General features: G+C 48.5%; 3 protein-coding genes across 25 annotated transcripts in view; all 3 read right to left on the bottom strand.

Moving 5' to 3' along the window:
* The window catches only part of ank2a (ankyrin 2a, neuronal), a 71,119-nt gene extending 59,556 nt beyond the window's left edge, over positions 1-11,563 (bottom strand). For 12 of the 17 annotated variants that reach the window (XM_078080019.1, XM_078080021.1, XM_078080031.1 and 9 more), the window contains exons 1-2: positions 11,079-11,563; positions 1,095-1,196 (exon numbers count right to left, since the gene is read on the bottom strand). In XM_078080019.1, coding sequence (XP_077936145.1) covers positions 1,095-1,196; positions 11,079-11,216 — 240 coding nt within the window. In that variant the 5' untranslated portion in view covers positions 11,217-11,563. Of the gene's footprint in view, positions 1-1,094; positions 1,197-2,969; positions 3,245-11,078 lie in introns of those variants that run through there. The other 5 variants (XM_078080022.1, XM_078080025.1, XM_078080037.1 and 2 more) reach the window with 3 other exon arrangements.
* Positions 11,564-12,690: 1,127 nt separating this feature from the next.
* On the bottom strand, positions 12,691-16,627 carry hpf1 (histone PARylation factor 1). 4 transcript variants are annotated; one of them, XM_040187325.2, is made up of 8 exons: positions 15,945-16,627; positions 15,132-15,312; positions 14,384-14,570; positions 14,150-14,248; positions 13,888-14,041; positions 13,644-13,731; positions 13,338-13,510; positions 12,691-13,025 (listed from the first exon to the last, which is right to left on the bottom strand). In XM_040187325.2, exons 1-8 carry the CDS (start codon positions 16,086-16,088, stop codon positions 12,891-12,893), a joined length of 1,161 nt encoding a protein of 386 aa, XP_040043259.2. In that variant the 5' UTR covers positions 16,089-16,627; the 3' UTR covers positions 12,691-12,890. The 4 variants fall into 4 exon arrangements, with proteins under 4 accessions (XP_040043259.2, XP_040043260.1, XP_077936144.1 ...); XM_040187326.2 differs by having other exon boundaries at positions 16,441-16,627; XM_078080018.1 differs by having other exon boundaries at positions 12,691-13,039; positions 16,441-16,541.
* Positions 16,628-17,307: 680 nt separating this feature from the next.
* On the bottom strand, positions 17,308-25,198 carry LOC120825596 (cGMP-specific 3',5'-cyclic phosphodiesterase). Of its 4 annotated transcripts, XM_040187284.2 has the most exons (20): positions 24,799-25,198; positions 23,849-24,464; positions 23,039-23,122; positions 22,829-22,909; positions 22,562-22,651; positions 22,304-22,456; positions 22,140-22,207; positions 21,897-22,045; positions 21,631-21,806; positions 21,482-21,532; positions 21,196-21,342; positions 20,935-21,063; positions 20,258-20,352; positions 19,665-19,752; positions 18,926-19,026; positions 18,754-18,831; positions 18,610-18,673; positions 18,445-18,519; positions 17,993-18,076; positions 17,308-17,914 (listed from the first exon to the last, which is right to left on the bottom strand). In XM_040187284.2, exons 1-20 carry the CDS (start codon positions 25,041-25,043, stop codon positions 17,741-17,743), a joined length of 2,748 nt encoding a protein of 915 aa, XP_040043218.2. In that variant the 5' UTR covers positions 25,044-25,198; the 3' UTR covers positions 17,308-17,740. The 4 variants fall into 4 exon arrangements, with proteins under 4 accessions (XP_040043218.2, XP_040043217.2, XP_077936140.1 ...); XM_040187283.2 differs by having other exon boundaries at positions 18,445-18,673; positions 24,799-25,188; XM_078080014.1 differs by having other exon boundaries at positions 22,140-22,456; positions 24,799-25,175.
* Between the last annotated feature and the right edge of the window lie 89 nt (positions 25,199-25,287).

The following is a 25,287-nucleotide window of genomic DNA, read 5'->3' as shown; positions in this document are numbered from 1 at the left end:
AGTTTGAATTTCTAGTCTCCGTCAACGCGAAAGCAGATTGAATAAAGTGTCAAACGGGCCCACGGGAGGAACTCGGAGATCTGAATGATGAGCTAATAAGAGCAAAATAAGCCCCAGTTTTTTATTTTATCTCCCCACCACATTACATTGACTGTATTACAGGACACTGGCCACACACACACACACACACACACACACACACACACACACACACACACACACACACACACAGCGAGAGAATCACTGACATATGTATGGAAATGTCACGGGCATTTTTAGGGACTTGAAAAGGGCTCAGATGTGATCATCTGACAGATACGATGAAGGGCAGGACTCTCCCGTTGCAGGGGGGGGGAGAATGTGTGTGTGTGTGTTTGACTTTGAGAGAGAGACAGTGTGTGTGTGTGTGTGTGTGTGTATCTATGCATGTGTGTTTCGTACCACCTCGGTTGGTACACAAAACACGGTGCCCATGACAACAAATGGGTGGGCCGGTGCTGCTTCCTGTCTGACAACCAATCACAGCGCGGCGTATAAATAGTTGCTATTAAGCTGAGAATTACAAAAGGCCGATGGCAGTGAGCTGCCATCAGCCACCTTGTGACTGTTGTGGGGGGGGGGGGGGCAGCTGTACAGAGATCTAGGGGCAAGTATTTGGTAACCTCCCAAACCTCCCACCCCGCCACCCCCTTCTGAGGAATGTGGGTGAGAGGGGGGCCGGGGGGGGGTGAGGGCAGCTGTCCTGACGCGCCACATACAGCCGAGGTTGGAGCGAAGCGGTGGCGAGGGATGGCGAGGGTGAGGGTCGATGTGACCTTGAGATGCTCGGTCGCGTGACGCAGCACAGTGACGGTTACAGCAGGTTCGCCAGCCCGGACCCCCGTCGCGGCACACGGGACCTCTTGTGTTCAAGGATTTTGGAAGAGTAGAGTAGTGGAATTGGATATTTGCTGCCAAGTTATGAACTTTAAGATAAAATGTATTTATTCCCTCGACAGAAGTGCTATCATCCGTTTGACAAGACTTTGATTGACGTGTCCTCTTGGGAGTCGTTGTTTGACGATACACGGAGGACGCCGTCAACGTGTCCTTACCTGGTTACAGGTGCTGATGTCCACTCCGTTTTTCAGGAAGTCGAGGACTTTGTCGATGTTTCCCGCTCTGGCAGCCCGCAGGAAACTGGTGTTACTGTCCGACTGGAGGGAAGAATGCAGAAAGGAGGCTTGTATTAGGAACAGGAATAGAAATGTACTTCCTAGTTTAGTTTCATTCATTCCAGTTTACCTGGGGAGGTGGAATTTAAAAAGGTTAGGCGTTCGGAACAAGACCTACATAATAGAAATGTGTTGGTTTGAAATGACACAGAAGGTTCACACAGTGTTCTGTGGTTTTATGGAAGTAGGACTTCAACAAGCAGCTGCAACACACACACACACACACACACACACACAGTACAGACACCATTTGTAAATGGATCGAGTGTTAGACCAGTGTGACACTACTTTTGCACAGGACTACTGGCCGTATTGATTGGAGAGTGTAAACAAGATTTTAATCACGGTTAAGACGCAACGTGTCACTCAATTACGTTTGGGTGTTTAACTCGTGAGATCAGCACAATCAAACGCATCATCACATGTCTGTGCTGAAGCACACACACACACACACACACACACACACACACACACACCAGCAGAGAGAGATGAATACCATGTGGTTTGGAAGTTTTATCTGATCGACATGTTGCTGCGTTGCCCACGGTTACCATCCGAATTGCCCCTTAGGAGTACAAAGGGTCGACCTGCATGAAATCTGGGTTTCAGCCAAAAGCAAGTTGAGCCCGAGTGCTCTGATCCCCTTGCAAAGGCCTCATTGTTCATCAATAGAATGTAAGAAGAAGACCCGCCTGATGCTGGTTCATACTGTGGATGACAGGTTTATACATCTCCCCAGATTATAATCCCAAACGCACGTCATAATGGACCTGCAAACGTCTCAAAACAGTCTGCCTATATCGCGGGAGGTTCTTTCACTGTGTCTCCTTGGTCACTCTGCCACGATGATGCACACAAACATGAGATTGGACTGATTGAGAAGCAGCCGTAATCTCTGTATCTGTAAAGCAAATGACCCACAGTCAGCCATGTAATGGATACTGGATTATACGCTGTACAGTGTCCGACTCAGTCGCAGATATACAACTGCTATTTATTTGTACACCATTAATGAGATTTCTTTTACATTCACTTCATGGTTTCCATGAAGGACTTAAGCACACACTAAATATTCATTTAATTGGGGACAGAGTTTATTCAAATGAAGAATGTGTGGCGGTATCACTTCCTCTCTATAGAGTAACTGTTACCAACCAGGTTTTAGGAATATTAAACATGTCTTGTGGATGGAGAACCATCCATCCACAAGACATGTGGAACCATTTGTAGCAGTACAAAATATAGATTTGATATATAGGTTGAAGAGTACCCTTAAGGTTGTAGGTCACTTGACAGCATGCAACAGACAAATAGACTTACATAATAAATTACATTTGGACAGACTACATCAAAATCACAGATTTTGGATCCACTTTGTCCAATACCTTCTTTTCTTCCACCTCCATGACTTTGTACTATTGGTTATGGTTTTATCTAAAATATGTTCAAATAAGGTCCCTGCATGCAAAGTCTGATACCACCAGCAAGAGACCGCGTCCCCCTCAGCCTGAGCCTTCATCACATCAGTCCATCCTCATTTATTAAATGATAAAAGATCAGCAAACAGCAGCAGAACGGATCCACATCTGGGCAATCCCTGCCCCCCGTCACCCTCTCTTAAACACACACACAATGCCCCCAATGCCCACCAACAACGTGTCATCTTAACTCCTAAGAGCACGCAAGGTTGAAAAGGGGAAAGAAACAACACAGACTATTGAGTAGGATGTCGTCAGAGGGTTGTGTGCCTTTTACCTGCCGCCTCCGCTCGGCTCTCTCTCTGTGCCGGCGCCTCCTCTCCCGCGCTTTCTGCAGAGCTCTGTATTCTGGATTTGCCTCGAGCTCGCGGGCTTTCTTCAGGTGTGCCGCGGCATGAGCCATGACTTGGCCCGTCTACCCCTGCCTCAAGTTTCCCTCTGCTGACTCTTAGTCTTTGATGATCACTAAGAACCACACATGCGGCTAGCCTTTGCAGATGGTTATTCAAGTTCGTTTTAGTGTCCGTCTAACTGTGAAGTAAATTTCCGTGATTTTGATTCTTGAATTGTGTTCTCAATTGTTCAGAAATTCGGTGGAAACTGGAAAAATCCGCAAGACCCTAAATTGGCAAAGAAAATGAATCTTTTTCAGTCTTCAAAAAGGAGCTTGTTGTCCCTCTGCATCGAGCCACAAAGCAGCTGCTGGATGGTTCCATGCAATTCACCCCGAGGTCCACAGAGATTCTAACCCATCCGCTTACTCCCCACACACACACACACACACACACACACAAGCTGGGAATGACCCAGTCCAGATGTAAATGAAAATCCTACTCCATGTGAACAGATGTGGCAACATGGCACGTTGATGAGTATGAGTATGTGTGTGTGTGTGTGTGTGTGTGTGTGAGCATGTGCACGTGAGTGTAAATGTGTGTATGTGAGTCACTGTGTAAGGGGTTTAGGGAGCCAGCACGCCAAAAAGCCAGCTGACAGCCAGCTACTCTCCTGCTAAAAGAATACACTTTGTCCTGAGGGAAAGGATGGGCACAGGTTCACGGGTGAAAGAGTCACCGGCTGCTAAGGCGATGTTACCGGATGTGGCGGCGATATTACTGGTTGCAACGCCGATGTTACCGGCTGCGACCGGTTTGTGCTGCTCCACCATGCTGTTTGCCGCTGAATGAATGCTTTGAATCACGTAGATTTCTCCTTTAAGCACCATCACACATCACACAAAAGTAGCACGTTAAAGGCTACTTTTTTGGGAGGATTAATCAGAGGATTTGAGCACTTGTGGTCACAACAGGAGAGATGACACAGCACACCACAACGAGCCGCAAGTCACACTCACCCCGTGCTAGTGAGTGTGACTCCGTGACTGCTGTCTCTCAATGGGATCAGACAGCCAAATCTTCAGTGTGTGTGTGTGTGTGTGTGTGCGTCCACCACCAACAGGCAGGTGTCACGGTTTCCCCTCTGTCAGTGCAGCCAAAGTTAATGTCAGGAGTTTGACATTTCAGCACCAGGGACAGCGGCACAGTTTCACACCTCTATTTGTGTTCATATATTTTAGCCTGATGTGATTTTACCGGCTCAACGTGAGCAACGTGTCTTTGTGGAAGTGAGTACAGATGTGCTGAATCCCTCCCCAGCGTTATGCTGTCCGCACACGCCGCTCACCTCCAGAATGGGGCCGTTAGCGTGTCTGGATGTGCTCTGCTCCTCTAGCGCTCTCTGCTGGTGCAACAGAGAATAAAAGGAAAGGCGATTTGATTTAATAGACAGAAGGAATAATATACCAATTCTATTTAGGTGATACCTGCAAAAAAGGATTTTGAGTGACTTCTGACATCAGCGTCAAAAATCTTCAAATCTACAGATTCCTTTTCCAAGATGCTGATACATCAGATTATTACATCAAGACTAAAGTCCTGAAAATGTAGAAAACTTTCAGGAAATGTTCAGTATAAACTTTAAAATGCATGCAAACCGCCGTGCACTGACTCCTGCCGAGTTTCAACTGTAACAGACAAAATCCATACGCCTACTGATCAGCGCGATAGTTGAGCCTGAAACAGTGCTATTCCAGTAAGGTTTTATTACTGGGTGTGCGTGTGTTTGTGTGCACAGTATGACTTTATCAATACTATTATACTAACTTTTTAGTCTATGCATCAGCAACGGCAGATCAATGACCTGCATTGATCCATTCCATCACTCATACAAGATAATGAGGAATAGGAGAATACATTATACCAAATAAGTGAATGCGTGTGTGTGTGTGTGTCTCCATTTGGGAGTCAGATAACATGGAGAGAGTGCTCCAAAGAGAGCTGATGGGGTCTCTTGTTTCTATTCTTTTAGACTTCATCAAGGGGAGGGGTTAATGGTCTGCTTTTCATTTAATAGATCCGAAGGCTCTATACGGTCTCATTAGGACTCCATGACGGGAAGAGACACGTGTCCCTTCCTTCGCCTGTTCTCCTGCCTCAAACTGAGCTGGTCATGGCGGCTGTTATGTACACAGCTTCGTTAAGACGTTTGGTCCCCACCCACATTCCACAAGGACACGCCCTGCTCGGCCTCAGATTGGCTAGTTTAGGTCTTTATGGTTGAGGATTGAATCGCTTGTACTTTCCAAAGGATGGCAGCCTTCTTATAGCGCTCAGAAATAATAACCGTGTCATGAGAAAAATCATCATTTTATTTGAATGTTGCTATTCCTGTTGGATATATGGATGGAATAATATTACAGATCTGTTGGATATTGTGTATAGTGTAAAATGAATGCTGAAGTTTGAAGACTTTGGTTCCAATAACTACCACTAAACATGTGTAATTGTACTACTAGTGTCTCTAATACGGTTGACCTCAGTTCCCCTCCCTATCTTGTTGTTTTCGCTGGTATTTCTGTAGTGGTTATTGCCGGTGTTGTTGTCGTTTATCGTTTGCCGGCGTGCTAATGGCGCCCCGGTGCTGACGGGTGGAGTTCTGCCAGTGATGATTGCCTGGCAGCCTGTAATGCATCGAGGATCTTTCTGATTCAGATGACGCGCTTGGATTTCTCGAAGCACATGCATTTTTTATGACCACAATTATCAAACCCAACCCCCTTCTGTGCCGCTCTCAGAGACGCTGGTTTGCATTAGTAAATACATCTGCTGGGTTCAAGTCATGCTTTAGGCTTCTGGGAAATATCTTATGATACAGCCGACGGGCCTAAACCCAAAGTCCTTCACCAACAACCACTGCACTATGCAGGAAATACAATGATTGGCAATGAGAGACCCCCGCTTTCATTTCACCTTTAGTATCAAGTTCACCGCTGAATGAGTTCATCCACAGGCCACTCAGAGCTGGCCGAGGAAACTCTCACACCGGACTCTTTTCCGTAAAAGGTTCAGGTTGGAATACTTAAGTTGACTGAAATGTTACAGAGATGTCAAGGCATTAAAAATCCACAACTTTCAGTCTGTGCTCGGATTAAACAAACAAATTCATCACTTTTTGATCTTTTTGATCTGATCTAAATCTAATTCCAGTTGAAGAATGAATGCATTTAAGAGGCGAGTTTGTGCAAGAACGGCATCTGAAAAGAAGAAAAGAGGAGGAGGAACAACAACTTTATTTTCCAGCCGACATGACGTGTGCCTAAAGAGCAAAAGGGAAACGGCGAGCAGGGACCGGAGCGGCTCCACTCCGCGTACGGCCTAAATGTCAAGTCATATTGCGTCTTTTACGGCTCCGGAAAGGTCAGAGGCATAAATCACACGGCCTCCTGTTCCCCACGAAACCCAATCACACAGGGACAAATCTAATAGGGAGCGGACAAAGCAGGCCGCTCGAACCACACCCAACTATGGCGAGTAATGGCACAAGACGCCGGCGTGGGCGGGAGTGAGGAGAGAAGGAGACAAGGATAAGAGGAGACGATGCGACGTACATCATAACCATGATGCAGTCACGTGACTCTACCCGGACTCTTCCCCCCCGGAGCACACACATTAAGTGATTGCTTTTTTACTACAGTTGTCCCCAACCGATGAGGGGACGATTTATAGAAATGCGAGGTAAGCAGCCCATCACGTCCGGAACTTCAGCATCTATCGACGGCACTGATTAAGTCTGGTTCCAGTCACTATGTGAATAGCCCGCCATACTGATTAACGCCCTTCAACCCCCTCCCGCCTCTATGAAGTGCCGCCCCAATCCCTCACTGCCGATGCTAAGCGGCATCAATACCCCGCCGGTCATCCACTGGAGCACATGAGCACATGGATCTGGTAAGACGCGGACTCGGTACACCACGAACTGACTCTGTAACTGAATTGAGCAAAAGCAAACTAAATTTGGGACTGTTCCTGGATGCCCGGAGTGCAGCGCAGGGAGCCGTCGGCACTGGGCTGCTGCACGCATCCGCTGAAAAAAAAAAAAAAAAAAAAAAAAACACACTTCCTGTTTGACCCACGGCGGCCCGCCGCCCTCGTGCTAAAGCGCCGTGCAGAGACGGAGCTCATCCGGCGCCCGCTGAGGCAGAAAGGATGAATAATGAAGAGTGTGACCTAAAATTGGTACCAGAACGCCGAGTGATGCTGTCGGATGCAGAGAGAGGGAGGGAGGGAGGGAGGGAGAGGGGGAGAGGGGGAGAGCAATAACCCGGTAGTGACAGTCAGGGAGACCCATGTAGAATCACACTGAGAGATAGAATGATCCGGTACGAACAGCAGTGACACTTTTTGATGATGTCGTGACAAAAGTAACTCATCTTCCCTCGCTCTGCAGCTCTGCAGGCGTAGCCCGTTCGTCTCTGCGCCGGTGCCATTTTGGACAGCGCCGCGGAAAAGCTCTGACGCGATTTCCTGTGAGGACAACCTTCACTCACTGGACTCAAACGCGAGGAGAGGAAGGTTGAGGAGATGAAAGCACATTTGCACGGAGGTGTTTGAGCCGCTGCTTCCGAGAAGTCTATTGATCAGCCGCCACGCCCTCCTCTCCGGCTCTCTGACGGGAAACACAGCTACAAGGCCGTAATGAATAATTAACGTCTCACGGCCTCCCACTGCCCCCCCGGTCCAAAAAACACAGCTGCCCTCTACGTGGAGCAAAGGACGCATCCGAAGGCAAAATCCTCCTACATCCTCCCTTTCCTGAGGAGGCCTCTCAATAACCCAGCTTGTATTCATTACGACAGCAAACGCAGTCACGGCTTTGAATTTGCTTCCTCTCTTTTCCAAGGTTTCCAAGGACGCCGCTGATGACTGATCATGCCTCGTCGAGCGACGCGACCTCCGGCCTTTAAGCATCCGTCAGGGTGCAGCGGGGAGACTAGCTATGAGGTATATCAGGATAGGGTCCGAGAAAGGGGAGGATCCCGCGTGAGTGCGCCGCTTGTATCCAAATATAGACGTGCCGATGGTCCTCATGGATTTTGGATCGGGGACAGGAATACCAATGCTTTGGCACCACGGCCCCCGTGCACCGAATGCAAAGCCCACAGATAACATCAGCCGGCCGACACGGTGGCCCAGTGTCACGCCCAATATGGTCCCCCTCTTGTGTTGGATTCATCCTGTGTGCTGCTGTAGACGTGGTTCTGAACAACAGAGAGGATCAGAGCTGAAGCGACAGATTCATTATTTTTGGGGATGGAATACCTCTTAAAGCAGAAATGCCAATAATTAGCTGGTTCCTGTGAACTAAATGTGAGGATCGGTTGCTTTTCTCACCTATATATCATTGCAAATTCAATATGAACGGTTTTCAATGGTGAATTGAACTAAACAAGGTATTTGAGGGACAACTGAGGGACAAATAATAGAAAATGTTACACTGGTAACCGTCAAATGATCGCTTTGCTTTAGCTTTTTTTTGTGCTGAATCATTTTAACGTCCTGAATCTATTCTTCAAACACATTTCAGAAACACTTCCGTCTGCTTCTCGCCGAAATTGCAGCCGTGAGTGACAGATTGAGGTCCAGCTCGATGGAGTAGCAGCAGGGGGCGGGGCTTAGCCAAGCGTCAATTATTCAATCAGCTCTTCAGTACAAAAAAACAGTTTTGATCATCCACTAACGGCAGTTTCCTTTTTTCGCAGTTATTGAACGGCATCGGGTAACCATCAGACGAGGGAATGGACCAGTTAACACTCCTCACCAGACGAGGGCTCCAATAAATACCGCCATGTAATGATGTACGTGTGGTTGTGTTCGGGTGTTTGCACATGTGGGCACCCTGAATAACGGCACCCAAGGAAACACCTATTGGTCGAACACTCCTACTGGACATCATGCATTGGAGGGCAGCTATTATATGTCTGTGTGTGTGTGTGTGTGGCTGTAATGTAATGAAGGCCATGGCTCCATTAGGACTCCCTTCCTGTAGAATCCCATCATCCCAGTCCCAGCAGACGGAGACGGAGGCAGGAGAGACACCGAGACGAGGGACGAGATGGTGATGAAAAGAGAGCCGCCCACAGAGCCGTGTATGAAAAAGGGGCAAATTGTCTGCTCCTCTAGATAGAAGAATATTTAAGACTTTTGTGTGTTTTTGTGAGTGTTTGGAGATCACATTATGTACTAGTCCAGCTCATTTCTGACAGCTTCTCTCCAAAGATTTTCATTTCAAACATCAGGCCGCGGGGGACATTAAACGTGGCCCGGAATTGACCCCTGCAAGCCGAGCTCTCTTATTAAGTGTCCGCTCCTCCACCACAGGAAAGTGGACCGGCAGAGACAGCGAGGGGGGGGGATAATGACGCAGCCTCTTTATTGTCGGGATGGAGGAGAGAGCTCAGCACCAGCCCGGAGCGGAGCGGGGCGGGTGTAAATAACCAGGGACACTACGTAGCTGTGTTGTTGCTGTACTGAGCACTAGCTAGACATTAAGTTGTAGCAGGTGCGTCAAAGCAGTCCATGTTTTTCTCCGTTACCGAGCTCCTGCCCACTCACAGGATCCCTTAAAGCATCGGCATCACATTGTTGACTACGTCTGACAAAAGCCAACGTTTGTCGTTAACGAAGCACATCCAGACACGTCGCTGTGAACGGTTTTCATCGGGAGGGATTTTATCTCGCAGGTTCACCACCAGTAAAATAAAGAAGCATCTACAGGACAGGATGCAACTACACACTAAGAAAAATAAAGATGAACTCCACCCAGTGGAGTACAAAAGCCACCATTACACTAAAAGGGATGTGACATGTACAATGTGCAAGCAGTGATACTGGTGGATGCATACGATGCTCCATCATCAGCACTGCTGCAGGGGACACAACGTGCTTCCCTGCAGCACCTAGAGGCCTCAGACAGCAGCTAAACAAACTTCTTCTTCTTGCCTTTATGTAGGAACACAATTACCCCTCGTGCCTCGTGTATACGGTATATCTGTGTACGTGGGGAAAGATCAGGTGTGACTTCTCTTAACAGTTTAGCTTCTAAAATGCTGCAGCACATTTAACCGACGAGACTGAACTTTAGAGGGGAAATAAAGGAGAGGTCGTTTTTGTAATCTCATTATTGCTCAGCTCAAATAAAAAAAAAGCTTTCCATGTATGAAGACACCAAATAAAAGGACATGAATAACAACTGTTTGAACTGGAAAAAAAAACAACAACTGCCGATCGCATCCAAGAGTGTGAGCTGAAAGGCCCCACCCTAAGTGTGCAACACTCAAGTGTGTGTCTAATATGTGCGTGCACTAGTGTGTGTGTATGTAGCCCAACAGTCCATTACTGAAATCACATTAGCCTGAGAGAGAGAGAGACAGGAAACGACCGTCCATCTCCTGACCAACACACACACACACACACATTAAACAATCACATGTATAGACGGACAACACGACACATTCACATTCTTTCTATATGTCACATATTTATGAAAACAGAATTACGCTTTGTGGAGGACGAAAAGAGGAGGACAGGAGGACATCCGCGTGGTAATATCAGAATTTCAGTCCACACCGGGATAGAAAAAGACAAGAAGCCCAACAGCGGCTTGACAGTACACAAGTCTGCCTGCTGACACAACTCACAATTAAATAAAGCACCTGCACTATGTCATGGTCCATGTAGACCGTGAGCCTCCAACGAGCACAGAGGCCTGTGAAGTAGTAAACACGGCTCCCTGCAGCCCGTCACGGAGGCAACTGTGGCCTACGTGCTCCACAACCTACAGCGGTCACAGTCGACTGTGATGCTGATTTTAGAAAGCGAAGCGATTTCATGCAGCATCCGATGAGACGCGTTAGATCAGCCGGCTCCGAGGGGCTACAAACCCGGCAACGCCCCCCGCCCCATCCAACCCCCTGCTGCGCCCCGGAGGGCCGCGCGGCATCGGCCCGTCCGATGCGGGAGAGCGTGCCTGCGGGCGGACGGACACCCACCTGCCGTATGCGGCCGTGGTGCAGCGGCGGTTGAGTTCCGCCCTCCGGGGACGTGTTGCTCGAAGAGGCCATTTTCAAGTCGCGGTCGGAGCTGCCGCCGCCGCTCCTGGAGAGGCTTCCTTCGGGGCTGCTGGACATCGTGTCGCGGGCTGCGCTGCTGCAGGAGGCGATGCGGTCAGTGGGGGGTCCTTGTGCCGGTGCAAGGTGGATCTCAGCGGGGGGGGCACTCAGAATGCACAAGGCTCGGCGGGGCCCGGCATCATTCCGCAGCCTCACACACGCAGTCCTGTTTGTGAAGCGTGACCGAGCACAGCGCTGTGGTTCCTCACGATTGTCAACCCGAAACGAGCGCTCCCTTCTGCGTTCAGGGGATGCTCGATGTGGCGTGTTGCTGTGCCCTGCGCGCGCGCATGTGCGTCTATATGTGTGTGGTGACGCGAGCGCGCTTCACGCGCGCTTCCCCGAAACTCCGCAGCATCGACGCCGCCTTCACGGACGCTCGGAAACTTGGCAACGAGGGAGACCGCTCTGAAAACAACGGAAGTATCTGTCACTCAAGCTAAAGTGCTCTAACGTTCTGTTTCTATTGGACCTCATAGCGCTTTAAACAGACATTACAATACACCAGCGCATTTATTCATATTTTGCTACAACAAAGAATAGTCGCTCCACGCTACTTGGTCGCAATAATGATATCATATAATGAAGACCTATTACAAATCTTTTTGATTAGATCATTTCCTTCCAAGGGCCCGTGAATGCATCGTCAAGAAGCATTGCGCTCCTGCGTTTGGGGTTTATGCGCCCTCCTCCCCCCCTCAGGCTCCTCAGGAGCTACACGTTGAATGGGGGTTGACAGGGCACAATCAATAATGTCTTGGAGACATTTGAAAAACAAAGGCAGGACTCGAGGGAAGGAAAAGGTGTGAGAAATCACGGTAAACAAACCGCGTGTGACTCTTAGAGACTCACTTGTTTGACCTAAATGGCGGAATGAAAGAGGAAAGAAGAGTTGACTTGATGTGTAGCATATTGTCAAAGAGCTTATTGCTCATCAATCAATCAATCAATCAATCAATCAATCCGCAAAGCATCTGCTAACTGGGTGTGGTCCTTTTTTTAGACAAATCTGTATTCATCATATGCAAATTACAAACAGAAGGAGCCTTCGCCTCCTCTTTTTTTCAACACAATAACAAACCTGTTAAGGCTGCAGACGATGAAGGTAATTGCATAGAGATGGACTTTTGGAATATTATAGGCCAACATCCAAAATCCATCTAGAACAAACTTTTCTTAATGTGACTTAATGAGGTGATATTTGGACATTTAGAATAACAAATAGCATTTACTCTGGAACATTGTCTCAGCAAATCATTTATCTCAACAGAGGGCTTTGCTTGTCATGTGGTGGATATTTTCGGGGGGGTCTCCTGTGTCAGAGTGAAGGTCCCAGGAAACAGGATGTCATTGATGTAGATTGTAAAATTGAATAGAACTGAATATGTTATATATTTTCCATATGCAGCACTGCCCCCTGCTTCCAGCGCATGGTATCACACTCAAAACAACACACTGAAGAAGGAAAAAGCTTTAAAAAAAAAACGAGTGATAAATATATAAAAATACTTTATTAGACATCTACCTTTTACAAAGAATATCATTGAACTGGTTCCAATTAATGACAGCACCAAAACCACTGAGAAACATGACCAATAACACACAGACAAGGACAGGTGGGGGGGAGCTTAAAAGAGCTGGAGCTGGAGCTTCTGGTACTTCTGAGTCTTTGCTTTTTGCTTCTTCCTGCTTTTAATGTGCGGAGAGTTGGTCCAGGTGGTCTTTGCCGCGACTGGACAGGTGAGCCTCCAGAATCTCCCCAAACAGATTGCGTTTCAGGAGGCTGTAGGCCATCGGCAGAAGCTGCCTGATGACCTTGTGGAAATACTGGAGACAGGAAACTAAAAATTAATAAAAACATTAAAACCGGTCCGTGAGGCAAAAAAAGGCTGGCAACCGCTGGCTTAAAGGGAGGATTGTTAACTAGCAAACTATCCGACCTAGAACATTTACCAGTGTTGTCCGTGTGTTGAGAGATCGATGTAGTACATGTTATTATACGCTATTCAGCTCTAGCTTCAAAAGTTAGCTAGAATCCAGCAAGAAGCTCAATACCGACGGGCCCATCCCTTCGGCTCTAAAGCCACGCCCCCAAAATCACAAACAAACATGGTTTGAAGGGAAAGGACATTTTCTCACGTGGGATCCGTAACAGAAGAGGTCCATTCCGAGCTCATATCCCATGCCGTAGTCGCACTCGTCGTTGGCAAACTGAACGAACGTGACCATCTCCTGCAGAGGGCCGAAGGCTTTGACGCGCTCCTCGTCGTTGCGGGCGTCGGCGATCGCCTTGAGGATCTTCTTCAGGCCAGCTGAACACAGAGGAGGGATGAAAACCAACATCAAGGGATCGTTCTCACTGAACGGATCTGGATCAGAAGACACGTTGAGCCTTTAAAAACCTCACGGTTCGTTACTAAATACACGCAGTGCACACGGGCTCACCATCGGTTTCTGGTAGTTCTCTGTATCCCACATCGTTCTTGTCTACCGGTACGACGATGCCGGCACCGTGGAACGTCTTGGTGACCACCTGTTGGCGCACAGAGAGACTTCCTGCTAGTCTCAGACTCTTCCAAAGAGGCTGGATGTTTCATTCTACGTAACCATGGGTCGCCCTGCAGTGGTTTGAATGTACGGTTCTAAGGTCAAAGCAACACCTCCGTTTTGGCTCCATAGTGCAAGTCACCTTCTTGTCCCTTTGCTTCATGGCTTTGGTCTTCTGCTCGAGGGACAAGCCCAGCGTCTCTGCTCTGTCCCTCAGCCGGGCCTCCAGGCCGTCCAAGGCCTGTCCTCCGGCTCTCTTGCTGCCCCTCTCTTTCCTCCTCCCCGACAGATACAGGCTGAGGGAGCAGTGTGAAGTGAGACGTGAGATTTACAGTAATAAAATCAAGATGCGCCTTTTACGTCCACTCATCTGAGCAAGCGGTGAACACGTGGCCACGACTCACAGGACTGCAGCGAACGCGTTGTCTCCCATCTGCGCGATGGCGCAGCCCTTCTTGGCTTCATTCTCCCCAACAAACGAAGGGAGGGAGTCCGGAGAGTCTCTGGGGAGCAACAGAATTCAGCAAATCCGAAACGAATGGCAATCGTTCAGATACAGTTGGCAGTCTCACGGGGTAAACGCGGGCAGGCCACGTCAGCGCCACCGGTGTGTGAAGCAAGCCGGCCCCGCCGCGTACCTGTAGTAGCCGATGTGATGCTGGGTGTCTCCGCTCCCCAGGAGGATGGTCTGGAACTCCGGCGGGTCGTATAAATACCGCCAGTGGAGGTGAAAGTTGGGCTGAGGATTGTCGGCGCCTCTGTGGGCTCCTGCCAGGACGTCGAAGGGACCAACCAGCTGCAAACCCAGCGCGTCTTTTAGGGCCCCTATGAAGATTGAGATGAACACAAAAGTGATACATTTACACAGAGATCAATGGACTAACAGGCATCAGTTAAAATGTTTGTGTGCGATTGCTTCAATTTGGGCTTTTACGGATGGTTTTGATACTGGATGAAAACATTTATGCAAAAACAAAACCAAAATAGAAGCTAAAAGACAGGTTCAAGGAACCGCATTCTTCCAGTAGCTTCCATTTGCAGGAATAACGTTTTTCTATGTTCCATCCTTCTTTAACGCATTTTGACTGTCATACAAAGTCTGCAATAGTCACATTAAGCAAGGACCTTGCATTGGGGAATCTCTAAAAATGCTCTGACTCTGAATAGATTGAGGATTTTTGACTATTTGTCTAACTTTTACGATGCGTTCAAAAGCAATGTTGTCAAGCGACCACCATGGACGCTTTGGCAGTAACCAAAATAACAACTCCAGACCATGAGGGCTGCTACTGTGTATCTCAACCAGTCGGGCAGAAAAATGGACGCCCCCTCCCCCCCCGACCGGTATCCATGCAGCGAGACGCAGCGTGGCGGCGGGGCGCATACCCCGTGGGTTGTCGGGACACAGCTCCTTGCAGAAGTCCCAGAAGTGGTACAGATCTTCTGGCATTTGAAGCTTGTACAGTTGAAGCATCTCATCTCGTTGCTCTGAACGCGCTGGCGGCGGCACGGCTCGGGATTCCTCCGCACGGACTCTCTTCAACTCCCCGTTGCCTGTTCCCGAGTCCTGAGCAAATGGTGTAACGGTTATCATGTTGGGTTATACTTGCAGGTCCTTTAAACAGGTTGGGTGGATAGAGCCGTCAGACACACAAGTGGTACTTTTACTCACTTTTTACCAATGAAACTTCAAAAATAAAATAATATTATTGAAAATCAAATATAAAAAGTTGTAAAGGATAGCGGGAAAACAGTGTACGACATTTTAGAAACTACTATCGGGGAACTGAGCTGAGGGACCTGCAGATTTGAGGATGGTTGGACAATATGATTTGAGCAAAATCTAAAAGTGTGATCTCTCAATATTAGTGAGTGAAATTGAAATGAATAAATGTATATGACATAAACACGGTATAATGGGTCGGGCAGACATACGGGTGGTAATGTGCTGCTAAGATCACAGAACACAGCCCTCATATTGGGTTGGTTCACATGCAGGGATGAAGTGCTGGGAAGGCATGCGTGCTAAAAATCAAAACATCCGTGCACCTTCAAAAGTGCACGACTTCATACGCAGAAATGCAAGACTGCCAAAGCGATCCCTGTGCTCACTAGATCCACAACTGCTGCCCATTGGGAGAAAACAATGGTGCCTCTGTTCCAAAACCAACATCAGAATGATCGTGCAAAGACTCGCACCTGTGCGCGGAATGGAGCGGCTGCAGGTTTGGGAACGAAAAGGAAGCGAGGCGGACCTTGTGGTCTTGATAAGACCACAGCCTCCACAAAAACGGAACCGGATGCGTGTAACGCGTCTGCGTGGATGCGCATCCGAGTCAACATCTACAGCAGCAACACTGCCGTGGAAGGGGTTCACCTCACAAGCACGCAGACACGGGCACACACGCCCGTTACGTTACGTTACGTTATAAGGCGGGCAAGTGACATTTAAGGGTTTGCTGGACAAGTGAGGCGCCGGTGCACCGGTGCACCGGGCGGCAGGCTGCCATGTTGTCGTCTGACCGCTAACTGCTCAAGACAGCGGGCCAAGCAGCTCTGCCCGCAGCGTGTGACACAAGTTGCTTTGACGCCGTTGTGATGGCACGCAGCGCGGCCCCCCCGGGCCGGTGATTCCGCTCCCTCGCACGGACACCTCCTCGGCTCGACGGAGGTGTTGAAAAAACTGTGATATTACCTGACTGGATTTGGGTTTTCTTTTTGCGCGCCCTGTCATTTTCTTCCTCTTGTCTCACACTCGCGTCTTCTTCTTCTGCGGGTGTAAATCGGCAGCCTCTGCGGCGCCGCCTTAAAGCGCGTCACTGCCCCCTGGAGGCCTGGAAGGGGAACTGCAGCCAACGCGTCGCTGAGCCGTCACATAGATGATGTATGTTTTCATGTTTACATCCTTACTTTGTAAAACACAGACGAGATGTTTTCAACCCTTTACTTTCAAGTAATACTAGATTATCTGCTTTTCAGACACATGTGTACCTTACCATTTTGGAGTTTAAATGGTTTAAAAAAAAAAAATTACAAAACGTAAGATTGCCCTGGGACACAGAACTTGGTGTGGAGTGGTTATAACTGATGGCCAATGGGAATCTATTCTAGACTTCATAAATACATAATCTACATTTGTTAAACAAACTTAATACAGCTAAAAGTTGTACACCGGGCTTATTACGCTAATATTAGATTGGCAAAAATCCACCGTTATGTCCTCAAGGTAAAGGCCAGCCAGCAGACTTGTTTTACATGTTCTGGCTCTGCCAAAACTCTCCGCCTTTTGGATTTTTAAAGCTTATAGCGACATATTTGTAGCTTAATTTGACCTAGACCCAATTTTTTAACTCTTTGAATTAATACCAGAGGAATTATCGTGGCTTTTTGAGACGGAAGCGACGGGTCACGCCATCGTTCTCCCACTGGGTCAAAGATGTCCTGTATTTCTTGACACTTGAGTCCCAAACCTTTAGTGAAGTATGGAGACGTATGGAGACGTTTTCTAGACTACTATTACCCCTTACAAGAACCTCTCGAGAAAGACTATTGTGGATCCCAATGGACAGCCCCCCTCCCATTTTTATTTTATAAGTTAATATTATCATTGTAATTGCTTTGCCTTCAGGGTAAGATTGCGTTCCACGCTGTAGTCATTGTGAGATCACCGCACCCACAGTGTTTTAATGCCTACTCAGCCAAAAGACTCCACAGAAAGACGGTGGATACTGTAATTATATGAAAACCCTTTTTTTCTCTCTCATCCTTCATCCCAAAGAACTTATTGAATCAGTGTTACTTATGTGAGGAGTGGGACTACTGACAGGTCTGATATTGGATATCAGCTTTCGGCCACTTTGGCAGCATTGTACACTTAAGCAGAGTACTGATGTCAGTCCATATGCAGGCATTTAGTCCACATGTGTCCAAGAGAGGATGGAGTAACAAACAGCTGGGCAAAGTTCCTTTTGTGTCTTCATCCTGTGCATCGTCCCCTATTCCTCCGCCTGCGTCTCCTCCTCTGCGTTTAGATGCGTTCCCACGGTTACACAACAACTATTATTACACTCCTTTCCCGTTGCAGTCTCAGCAAAGTGGATCCAGTTTTCCCGGTTCTTCCTACAGCCTCTCAGCAGTGGGGAGCAGGAGTCAAACAGCCTCGATACCGCCTGAGGGGGACGGAGACAGTGATGGAGTGTAACAGTGGAGGAGAGTTTCCTTACTAACACGCACACACACACACACACCTTGTAGAGTGGATAGCAGATGTCGTTGATGTATTCCACCTGCATGTATGGCAGTCGAGTGCTTTTCTCCCTGTTCATTATGTCCTGTGGAGAAGAGAGCAGGGCTGTCTTACTGTCACTGGGACACCCGCCGAGGACGTGCGATATTCTTTTTAATCAACCTCAAGTTATGTTCTTTTAGCTGAGACTAAAACCGGCCTGAAGTGCTTTTCAACTGAAAAAAGTCAGCATCCGGGAGGTAAAACAACCACTTTGTGATGAAAGTGATTCTTTTTTTTTTACCATACAGAAGTATACAAAGTATGAAAACATATGTAATAGTTGTCAAATCCCAAAGCTTAATCAATGCATGGATTTTGAGTGTATTTGCTATTTTATTGTTGGGCCTTCTATCAAACCACTTTTCAAACCTTGGTTCAATATTTAAATGTAATAAGAAACAAATGACCTACAATGGGTTTGATTTTGAACTCCTTTTTTTCTTTGTCCCCTTGTGCAAAGAACTCCATGGTAACCAGGTTGGCGATCTGTTTCAGGAAGAAGAGTGAGGTGAAGGCTTGTGAGGAGTTCAAAATGACACGGAGATAAAATAAGAACGTATTCAGATGAACAGCAACCCTTTTTTGTTCGGGCCAAGGCTTCGTGATGGCAGAGAGGTCGCTGGCTGTCATCAACATCGACCTGTGGGGCGAATTGAATATCTGCACTTAACAGCTCCACTCCACCACCGATATCAACGTTGGCATTCATGCGATTCCCACCTGAGTAAATCTCGTTTTTTCTCACTCTTCCAGCTCACTCTACTTTTCTTGGTGAGAGAAAAGAACTCCTTCCTTCTCCTAAAAAACAAAAACCAACAAAGAAGGGTTGATCGGGTGTTAAAAAGGAGTTTTTACACAATGCTTGGACTACAACTACTGTGTTTGGGCCTACTCCATGTAGACGGCCAGGTCGGTGGCGAGGATTGCCCTTTTGATCATGTGTAGGACAGCTCTGTGGTCCTCAGCAGAGAGACTGCTGAGAATCTGACTCCCCTGGGGGGGGCGGACGAGAAAGACAGCGGCAAAGAGAGAGAAGTGAGTGCAGACTGGAATTCAGGCACCAGCAGGAGAAGCAAGGCACTTTGAATAAACGCCACTAACAGCAGTGGTTCCCAAACTGGGCGGGGTGCAGTGGAACTACATGAGGATAAAGGTTTAAGACAATGACCCTAACCCCCCCAGCAGGTCCAACTCAGGCTCAGAAGAAGCTGAGCGGCCAAGTCAAAGTACCGATTCAAATGTGATTAAGATGCTGTGACGGGACCTTAAACAAGCCGCTTATGCTCAAAAACCCTCCAATGTGGCTGAAATAACAAAATTGTACAGTGAAGTGCAGAGAAGAGTGGGCAAAAAGTCCTCCCCTTGCCCTCCCAAGGGGGGCACAACCGGTTATTAGGGTTAAGGGTTCACATGGGGCCACACGGGTCGGGATGGATTCTTTCCATCTAAATAAATAAAATCATCAGAAATAACTTTGTATACACTTATCAGTTATCTTTGTCTAATAGATACCAGAAAGGGGGCGAATATTTAGCGCTGTAAATAGTACTGTGGTTTACTAGTAGTCGGACCTACTGGGTTTGATGCATAACGGACTCGTAGGTCTAGCAGAAGAAATGAGGAGGTCTTACTGTGTTGTTCAGGATGAAGAGGCACAGGTTGTAGTGGTGCCTTTCCAGAGACGAGTGTCCGTACAGCTGAGCTAAAGGCTGTTGGCTCCTGAGGGGGAGGCAGAGGGAGACGGGCTGCTCTCAAGAACATTGGGGGTGAAAGCACATTGTGCGTTCATCATCAAGGGTGCCCAGCAGAACCAATAACCAATCGCAAGTCAAATTAGGACAAGAACAATGAAATGTCCGACTCAGATTCCCTCCAACGCGGAGAATAATGAAAGCAGGGAAGCTACTGGAACCCAGAAGAACCGCAAAGAGTTTAGATTCGCTCGATACTCAACCCAAAGAAATCCTCCTATGAATAATTCCCCACTATATTCAGACTTAGTGAGCATCAATTTGCCATGGAAACAAATAATGACTACAAAGGAGATTTGTACTCATTGTGGACACAGAAGTTCATCTTTGCCTTCAAATTCAACTCCGTTATGTCCAAACTCGGGCACCACTATAGAGCGAGCAGGAGAATATTAATCAAATAGAAATATACACATAAACCTGTAAAGTAAAACAGAACCAACAAGGAAGGGGAGGGGGTGTAAAGTGCTCACCTTTCTATGTACGAGTTACTGTATCCTCTGTGGTCGAGGTCGTGACTCAGGGTGGCTATCATCAGCGCCAGGATCTCCAGGCGGGAAAAGATGGTCTGAAATGAAGAAAGAGAAGAAGAGATCCAGAGAGTAGGACCATTATGACCACGCTGATCTGCATGAAAGCATATTTACAGAATGCACATCACAACGGGTGAAATACGGAAAAAGAATCGAGAGGCACAACACGGAACATGAAGATTGGACAAGAAATAATTGCAAGATTTACAACAAAGATCATAAAGCACTCAAACCCAAACTTAAAAACAGGGGATCTGTAGGTGGGACTAAATATACATCCTGAAGACACCAGGCCACGACACGTTGACTGATTAACCTCAGAAAACCCTCGCAAATGTGCATGAATGCCTGTCAACCAAACACTACAGTTATAATTATTTATTTATCATTCAAATTCCTTAACCCAGCCTTCGTCAGGGATGTACACCCAGTGAAATATGTCAATGCATTTTTTATTTAAAAAAAAAAAGATTGAATATGTATTAGATGAACTACTTTCAAAAGAGAGAAAGAAACCTTTACTTTCTTATGAAAAACAAACATGACACACGTGCTGCCACTTTGGATTGTACGGACGTTTCCCCTTCGACCGACACGTTGGACGGCGGCGCGCTGACCTGGAGGCGGTCTGTGGCCATGAGCATGGCGAACATGCTCTGGGCGGTGCTCAGTGCGTGGTTCCAGTTGTGATAAGGCACGTTGTTCCTGTAGCCGCGTCTCACAGTCAGGACCCACTGGCAGAGACTCTGGGAGGACGGGGACGTGTACGAGAGGACAGGAACGCGGACGGGTCAGTTGCCACTGGAATGTGCGTTTTGGGTTGGGTTTTTTTTCAAAAGAGAAGCTGCACAAAGCAGAATTATCAGCAGGTCAGTCACCTTGTAATCGATGTTGAAATCCTGCACCAACTTGAGGTCCAGGAACATGCGAACGGTGGCCTGGGAGGTCGTCTCCTCTGGCAGACCGAAATCAGAGAAGTGGAAGTCTAGGAGTCGCAGGGATTCCACAGTAGGAATCGCAGCTTCCTGAAGGCGTAAAACACACACAGCAAAATCTGGGTAAAATGCCAGTGGCATTTTAATTCCAGGTTAACGAAGGGCAAGTGGTGAAAGAGGAGATCAGATGGAGCATAAGGGAATGAGTGAGTGGAAAGCTAACAGTCACCTGCAGGGCCTGGATTTCCTGCTCCGCCGCGGTAATGTGGTAGGCCAGAACCTGTGGGACACAACAGAGAGCGTCTCATCTCATGTGGAGGAGCGACGGGTGAACCTGGCTGCAGGCCCATAGATGGAAGGGAAGTCGGTCACGCCCACCTCCTGCGTGACTTCTATACTGGCCCTCCGCTCCTCGGTGATCTGCACGGCCTGCGCGTACTGCAGCGCCAGGCCGCAGTACACCGCCAGGTCCTCCAGCAGGCGCTGGTCGTACCTGTTAAAGGCTTCCGCCTCATCGGAGTCCCTGCTCCTCTTGTTAGTGAGCTGGCACACCGCTGCGAGACGACCAGGAAAAGACAGCGGTGCGTGAATTACCTCGCTATGAATTACTCTGTGTGTATCCCGGCCTTTTGCAAGAGACTCACCGATGACATTTTCTGACATCTCGTTCCTGACGGGGCAGCAGATGGCGCTGTTCATCGACGCCTCGGAAACGTCCGACATGTTGAGCGTTTTTTTGCACGCCAGAGTTTTTAAAGCATTGGACGGGTCTAAATCTCCAAAGTCCCGCTCCCTGGAAGGTGACATGGAACAAGTTCTGCCGCGTTTGACGACGAAAAGCGGGGCAATGCATTCTCCGTCCTAAGGACTCACGCAACAGGCCGCACCTTCTGTAGATCTGGCAGGTTGATCCGAGCTCCTCGCACTCCAGGTGGATCACTCTGGAGAACTCCGCCTGAAAAGAAAGCCACCAGAGGAGGAGCAAATACTGTTCATCTACAGAAACAAAAGAGCAGGGATATATAAAAAATAAAAAAAAAGGATAATGCACCTGGTCTTCCACAGCTGAGGTTTGCTCGCTGGGGATGAAGATAGTGCAGTACTGAGCATGTGTGAAGGGCATGATGGTGGCGGCCATCTTACTGAGCAGAACCTCAAAGGAAAGGTGCTCCTTCGACAACACCTGTGCCATCTCCACCAAGGCCTGACAGAGACATCCATACTTAGACTCGCCTCGACACACAAACAGAACACATAAGAGTAAACGCTACAATAGCGACATAGAGATCTCACATTGTTCCCTAGTTACCTGACTGCGTTTGGCCTCCTGTCTGGAGCTTTCATACAGCTGCACGTTATCCAGGACCATCCCCAACACATCCATGTGATTCAACAGCACCTGATGCATCACGTTCAACTTAACTTGACTGTATTGCTGGCAGACATATATGAATTGCTTTTTGCATACGTGTTTTCATATGTTAAGAGTTGAAATGGAGAGACATGCATACGCTACATGTGCTGTTCTAAACATTTGCTGCTCTGCAGTAACGGGCCCAAGCGTCCCGTCGCACACCTTTTCATCCACGTGGGTGAAACCGGGAGCAGATCCATCGCAGCCGTTCCTCTTGTTAATCATTAGCACCACACCTACCACCTGTCCAGAAGAGGAAGACGCGTTTTATGTGACACAATCTGTGTTATAATCGCTTCACTAAAGGTTCCACATGCTTCGCCCTAAAAGAAAGACACATTTCATGAATCTTTTAATTCTTTTAAATGTTACCTCTCTGGTGTGGTTCTTGATCGGAACACTCAAAACATTCCTGATCTGTGACGATTCGACCTCATCAAAGTGAAACCCGGGGTCCTGAGGACATGAAACAATGGACAACACTGCAGACCATCACATCGCCCACTTATACTGCAACGCGTTTGTTTGTGGGAAACATGCTCTGTTCGTACCCCGGCGCCCTTACACTTACACACAATTGGTAGAAGAAAAAAAATCAAGCCAGGAACACTCGTGATTGGGTTTCCCACCAACCGTGAGCAACTAACCACACCACACTGCCAGGAGTCGGCTCCAGCCGCTAATCCCATTTGGTGCAGAGGACAAGGTGTGACGGTGTGGGCACCTTTCTGTGAGTCCTTAAGTGAGCGGTGCCGTCTTAGTGCTGGTGTGCGTACGTGCGGGTGTCCGCTGGCGACTGTATAGTTTAGGGAACAAGCGCTCGCTGTTCAGTCAGAGGTTAATCGGTGAGAGAAGCTTCTAAAAGGATTAGGAGCAGATGCGTCATCTGGGATTCCCTCACACGGACCTCCACAAGCCAGCAGACAAACACGTCATTGGTCTGAAACTAGCTATCAGGAAATGGGCGACTCATGCGGCGTACGTCCTCATGATGGGATTATGACCCGGGCCCTTGAGCCAATTTGTCCACGTGTAGAAACGTAACAGACGTTTGGGATATTTGTAACTGCTTCAATCAGTAATCTAAATCATCTGCATGCTTTAATTATCCATTTGTGTGATTTTATTGGACACTCCAAACGGCAGGGCCACGACCACCAAGCTGTGAGCCCCAAGGCTTACCTCTGACGCGCCCCTCAAGTTGACGGGTGACCCCGCGGCCAGCACGCGTCCCATGACACCCTTCACCAGACCCGGGTGCTCGCGGCTGCAGAGGGCGACCACCTCCTCTAAGGTGTTCTTCCCGTCGCAGTCTTTCTTCACCAGAGAGAGGCAGCAGCACTCGGCCGCCAGCAGCTCCCCAGCGTGCAGGGCAGCCCCCCGGCAGAGCTCCGCCACAGAGCCCATCCGACCAAGACCCCCTCTCAGGAGCTCCGTGGCCCATGGGCAACACTCCCCACGGCCACATGCCGCGTCGCGTTCAGCTGGGGGAGGAGAGTGGGGCAAGTCGGGGGAGCAAATGGGAGAGAGAGGACGGCAGGGGGAAAAGGAGAAGCGGGACGAACGGTAAGAGAGGGGAGAGAGTGGGGAGTGATGGCCCGGTACGTCCGGGCTGAAGGGATCCTCCCACTCGGGGTTGGAGGCGAGGGGCTTGAGCCTGTCCATCAGGGAGGAAATGTTCAAGTGCGGGTCGGCCGGGGGAGAGGAAGATCTGCGTCGAGGAGCCGGCCTGAGCTTGTCGGCGTGGTCCGAGCTTCTCCTGGGAATCCTGGGCAGCGGAGACTGGGCCCCACTGACCCTACAGACACACACAGGGCAGATTAGCATTGACTCATGACACTGAGCTACTTAGAATGTTTGCTTGGTTGTTGTTTCATATTTTAGAGCACGTTTTCCATTTTTAAATTATACATTTTACTATTGCACTTGGTTATGGACCCATCACCAAATCCCGCGTTGGCAATGCAGCCAGTTTTCTTATTCTGATTCTGATGATGTAATGCTATATCTTACATAAAATATATTATGTAATAAAATGTTTCTAAAGTATTTTTTCTTCTCTATTTACATCAACAAAAAGTTCAGTCCACTGTTTTTATCCCGGTCAGTCGGAGACAGGTGAAATATCTTACGCGGAGGTCCTGCGTAAAAAGTAGTCCCTGGTGAAGTCGGAGTGGTCGTCCAGCCACGCCTCCACCTGGTCGCGCCTCAGGCCGTCTCCGAACCTCCCCTCGCGCGTCTTCGAGCGGGGGCTCCACTGCGGGGAGAAGAACCAGCCCGTCCCGCGGACCGCCGGCGGCTCGCTCACCGTTTCCCCGCGGAAGGACCTCGCGGAGGCCGCCCCGGGCGTCGCTCCGTCGGAGTCGAGGCAGGGCATCCCCTCGCTCAAGTAGAGCGAAAAAAGGTCGCTTAGACTCAGTTTACCTGTCCCGCGGATTACCTGTGAGAAAACACACCTGCCACGTGGAGGTCGGCGAGGCGACGTGAGGAGGAGAGCGACGGGGGGCGACTGAGGGAACCGTTGCGTCAACGTAATCCCTCTGACTTTTTATACCTGACCTTAACGCCTGACGTCACACGTTGGTTCATTAAAGGGAACTGATTTAAACTCCTTTGCATAA

Source organism: Gasterosteus aculeatus, chromosome 9 (assembly GCF_964276395.1).
Source record: "Gasterosteus aculeatus chromosome 9, fGasAcu3.hap1.1, whole genome shotgun sequence".
Taxonomy (NCBI): domain Eukaryota; kingdom Metazoa; phylum Chordata; class Actinopteri; order Perciformes; family Gasterosteidae; genus Gasterosteus; species Gasterosteus aculeatus.
This window is presented reverse-complemented; position numbering and strand designations above follow the sequence as displayed.

Excerpts from the sequence above, each read along its gene's own strand:
- LOC120825596 (XM_078080015.1), bottom strand. The coding sequence starts at position 25,043 with ATGCCCTGCCTCGACTCCGACGGAGCGACGCCCGGGGCGGCCTCCGCG. Across the intron at positions 21,807-21,896 it reads GATGTCAGAAAATGTCATCG|CGGTGTGCCAGCTCACTAAC; the intron begins GTGAGTCTCTTG and ends GTCGTCTCGCAG. Across the intron at positions 19,753-20,257 it reads AGTAACTCGTACATAGAAAG|GAGCCAACAGCCTTTAGCTC; the intron begins GTGAGCACTTTA and ends CCTCCCCCTCAG.
- hpf1 (XM_040187325.2), bottom strand. The coding sequence starts at position 16,088 with ATGTTGACTCGGATGCGCATCCACGCAGACGCGTTACACGCATCCGGT. Across the intron at positions 14,249-14,383 it reads CATCACATCGGCTACTACAG|AGACTCTCCGGACTCCCTCC; the intron begins GTACGCGGCGGG and ends GTTGCTCCCCAG. Across the intron at positions 13,026-13,337 it reads TCTTCTGTTACGGATCCCAC|TATTTCCACAAGGTCATCAG; the intron begins GTGAGAAAATGT and ends TCCTGTCTCCAG.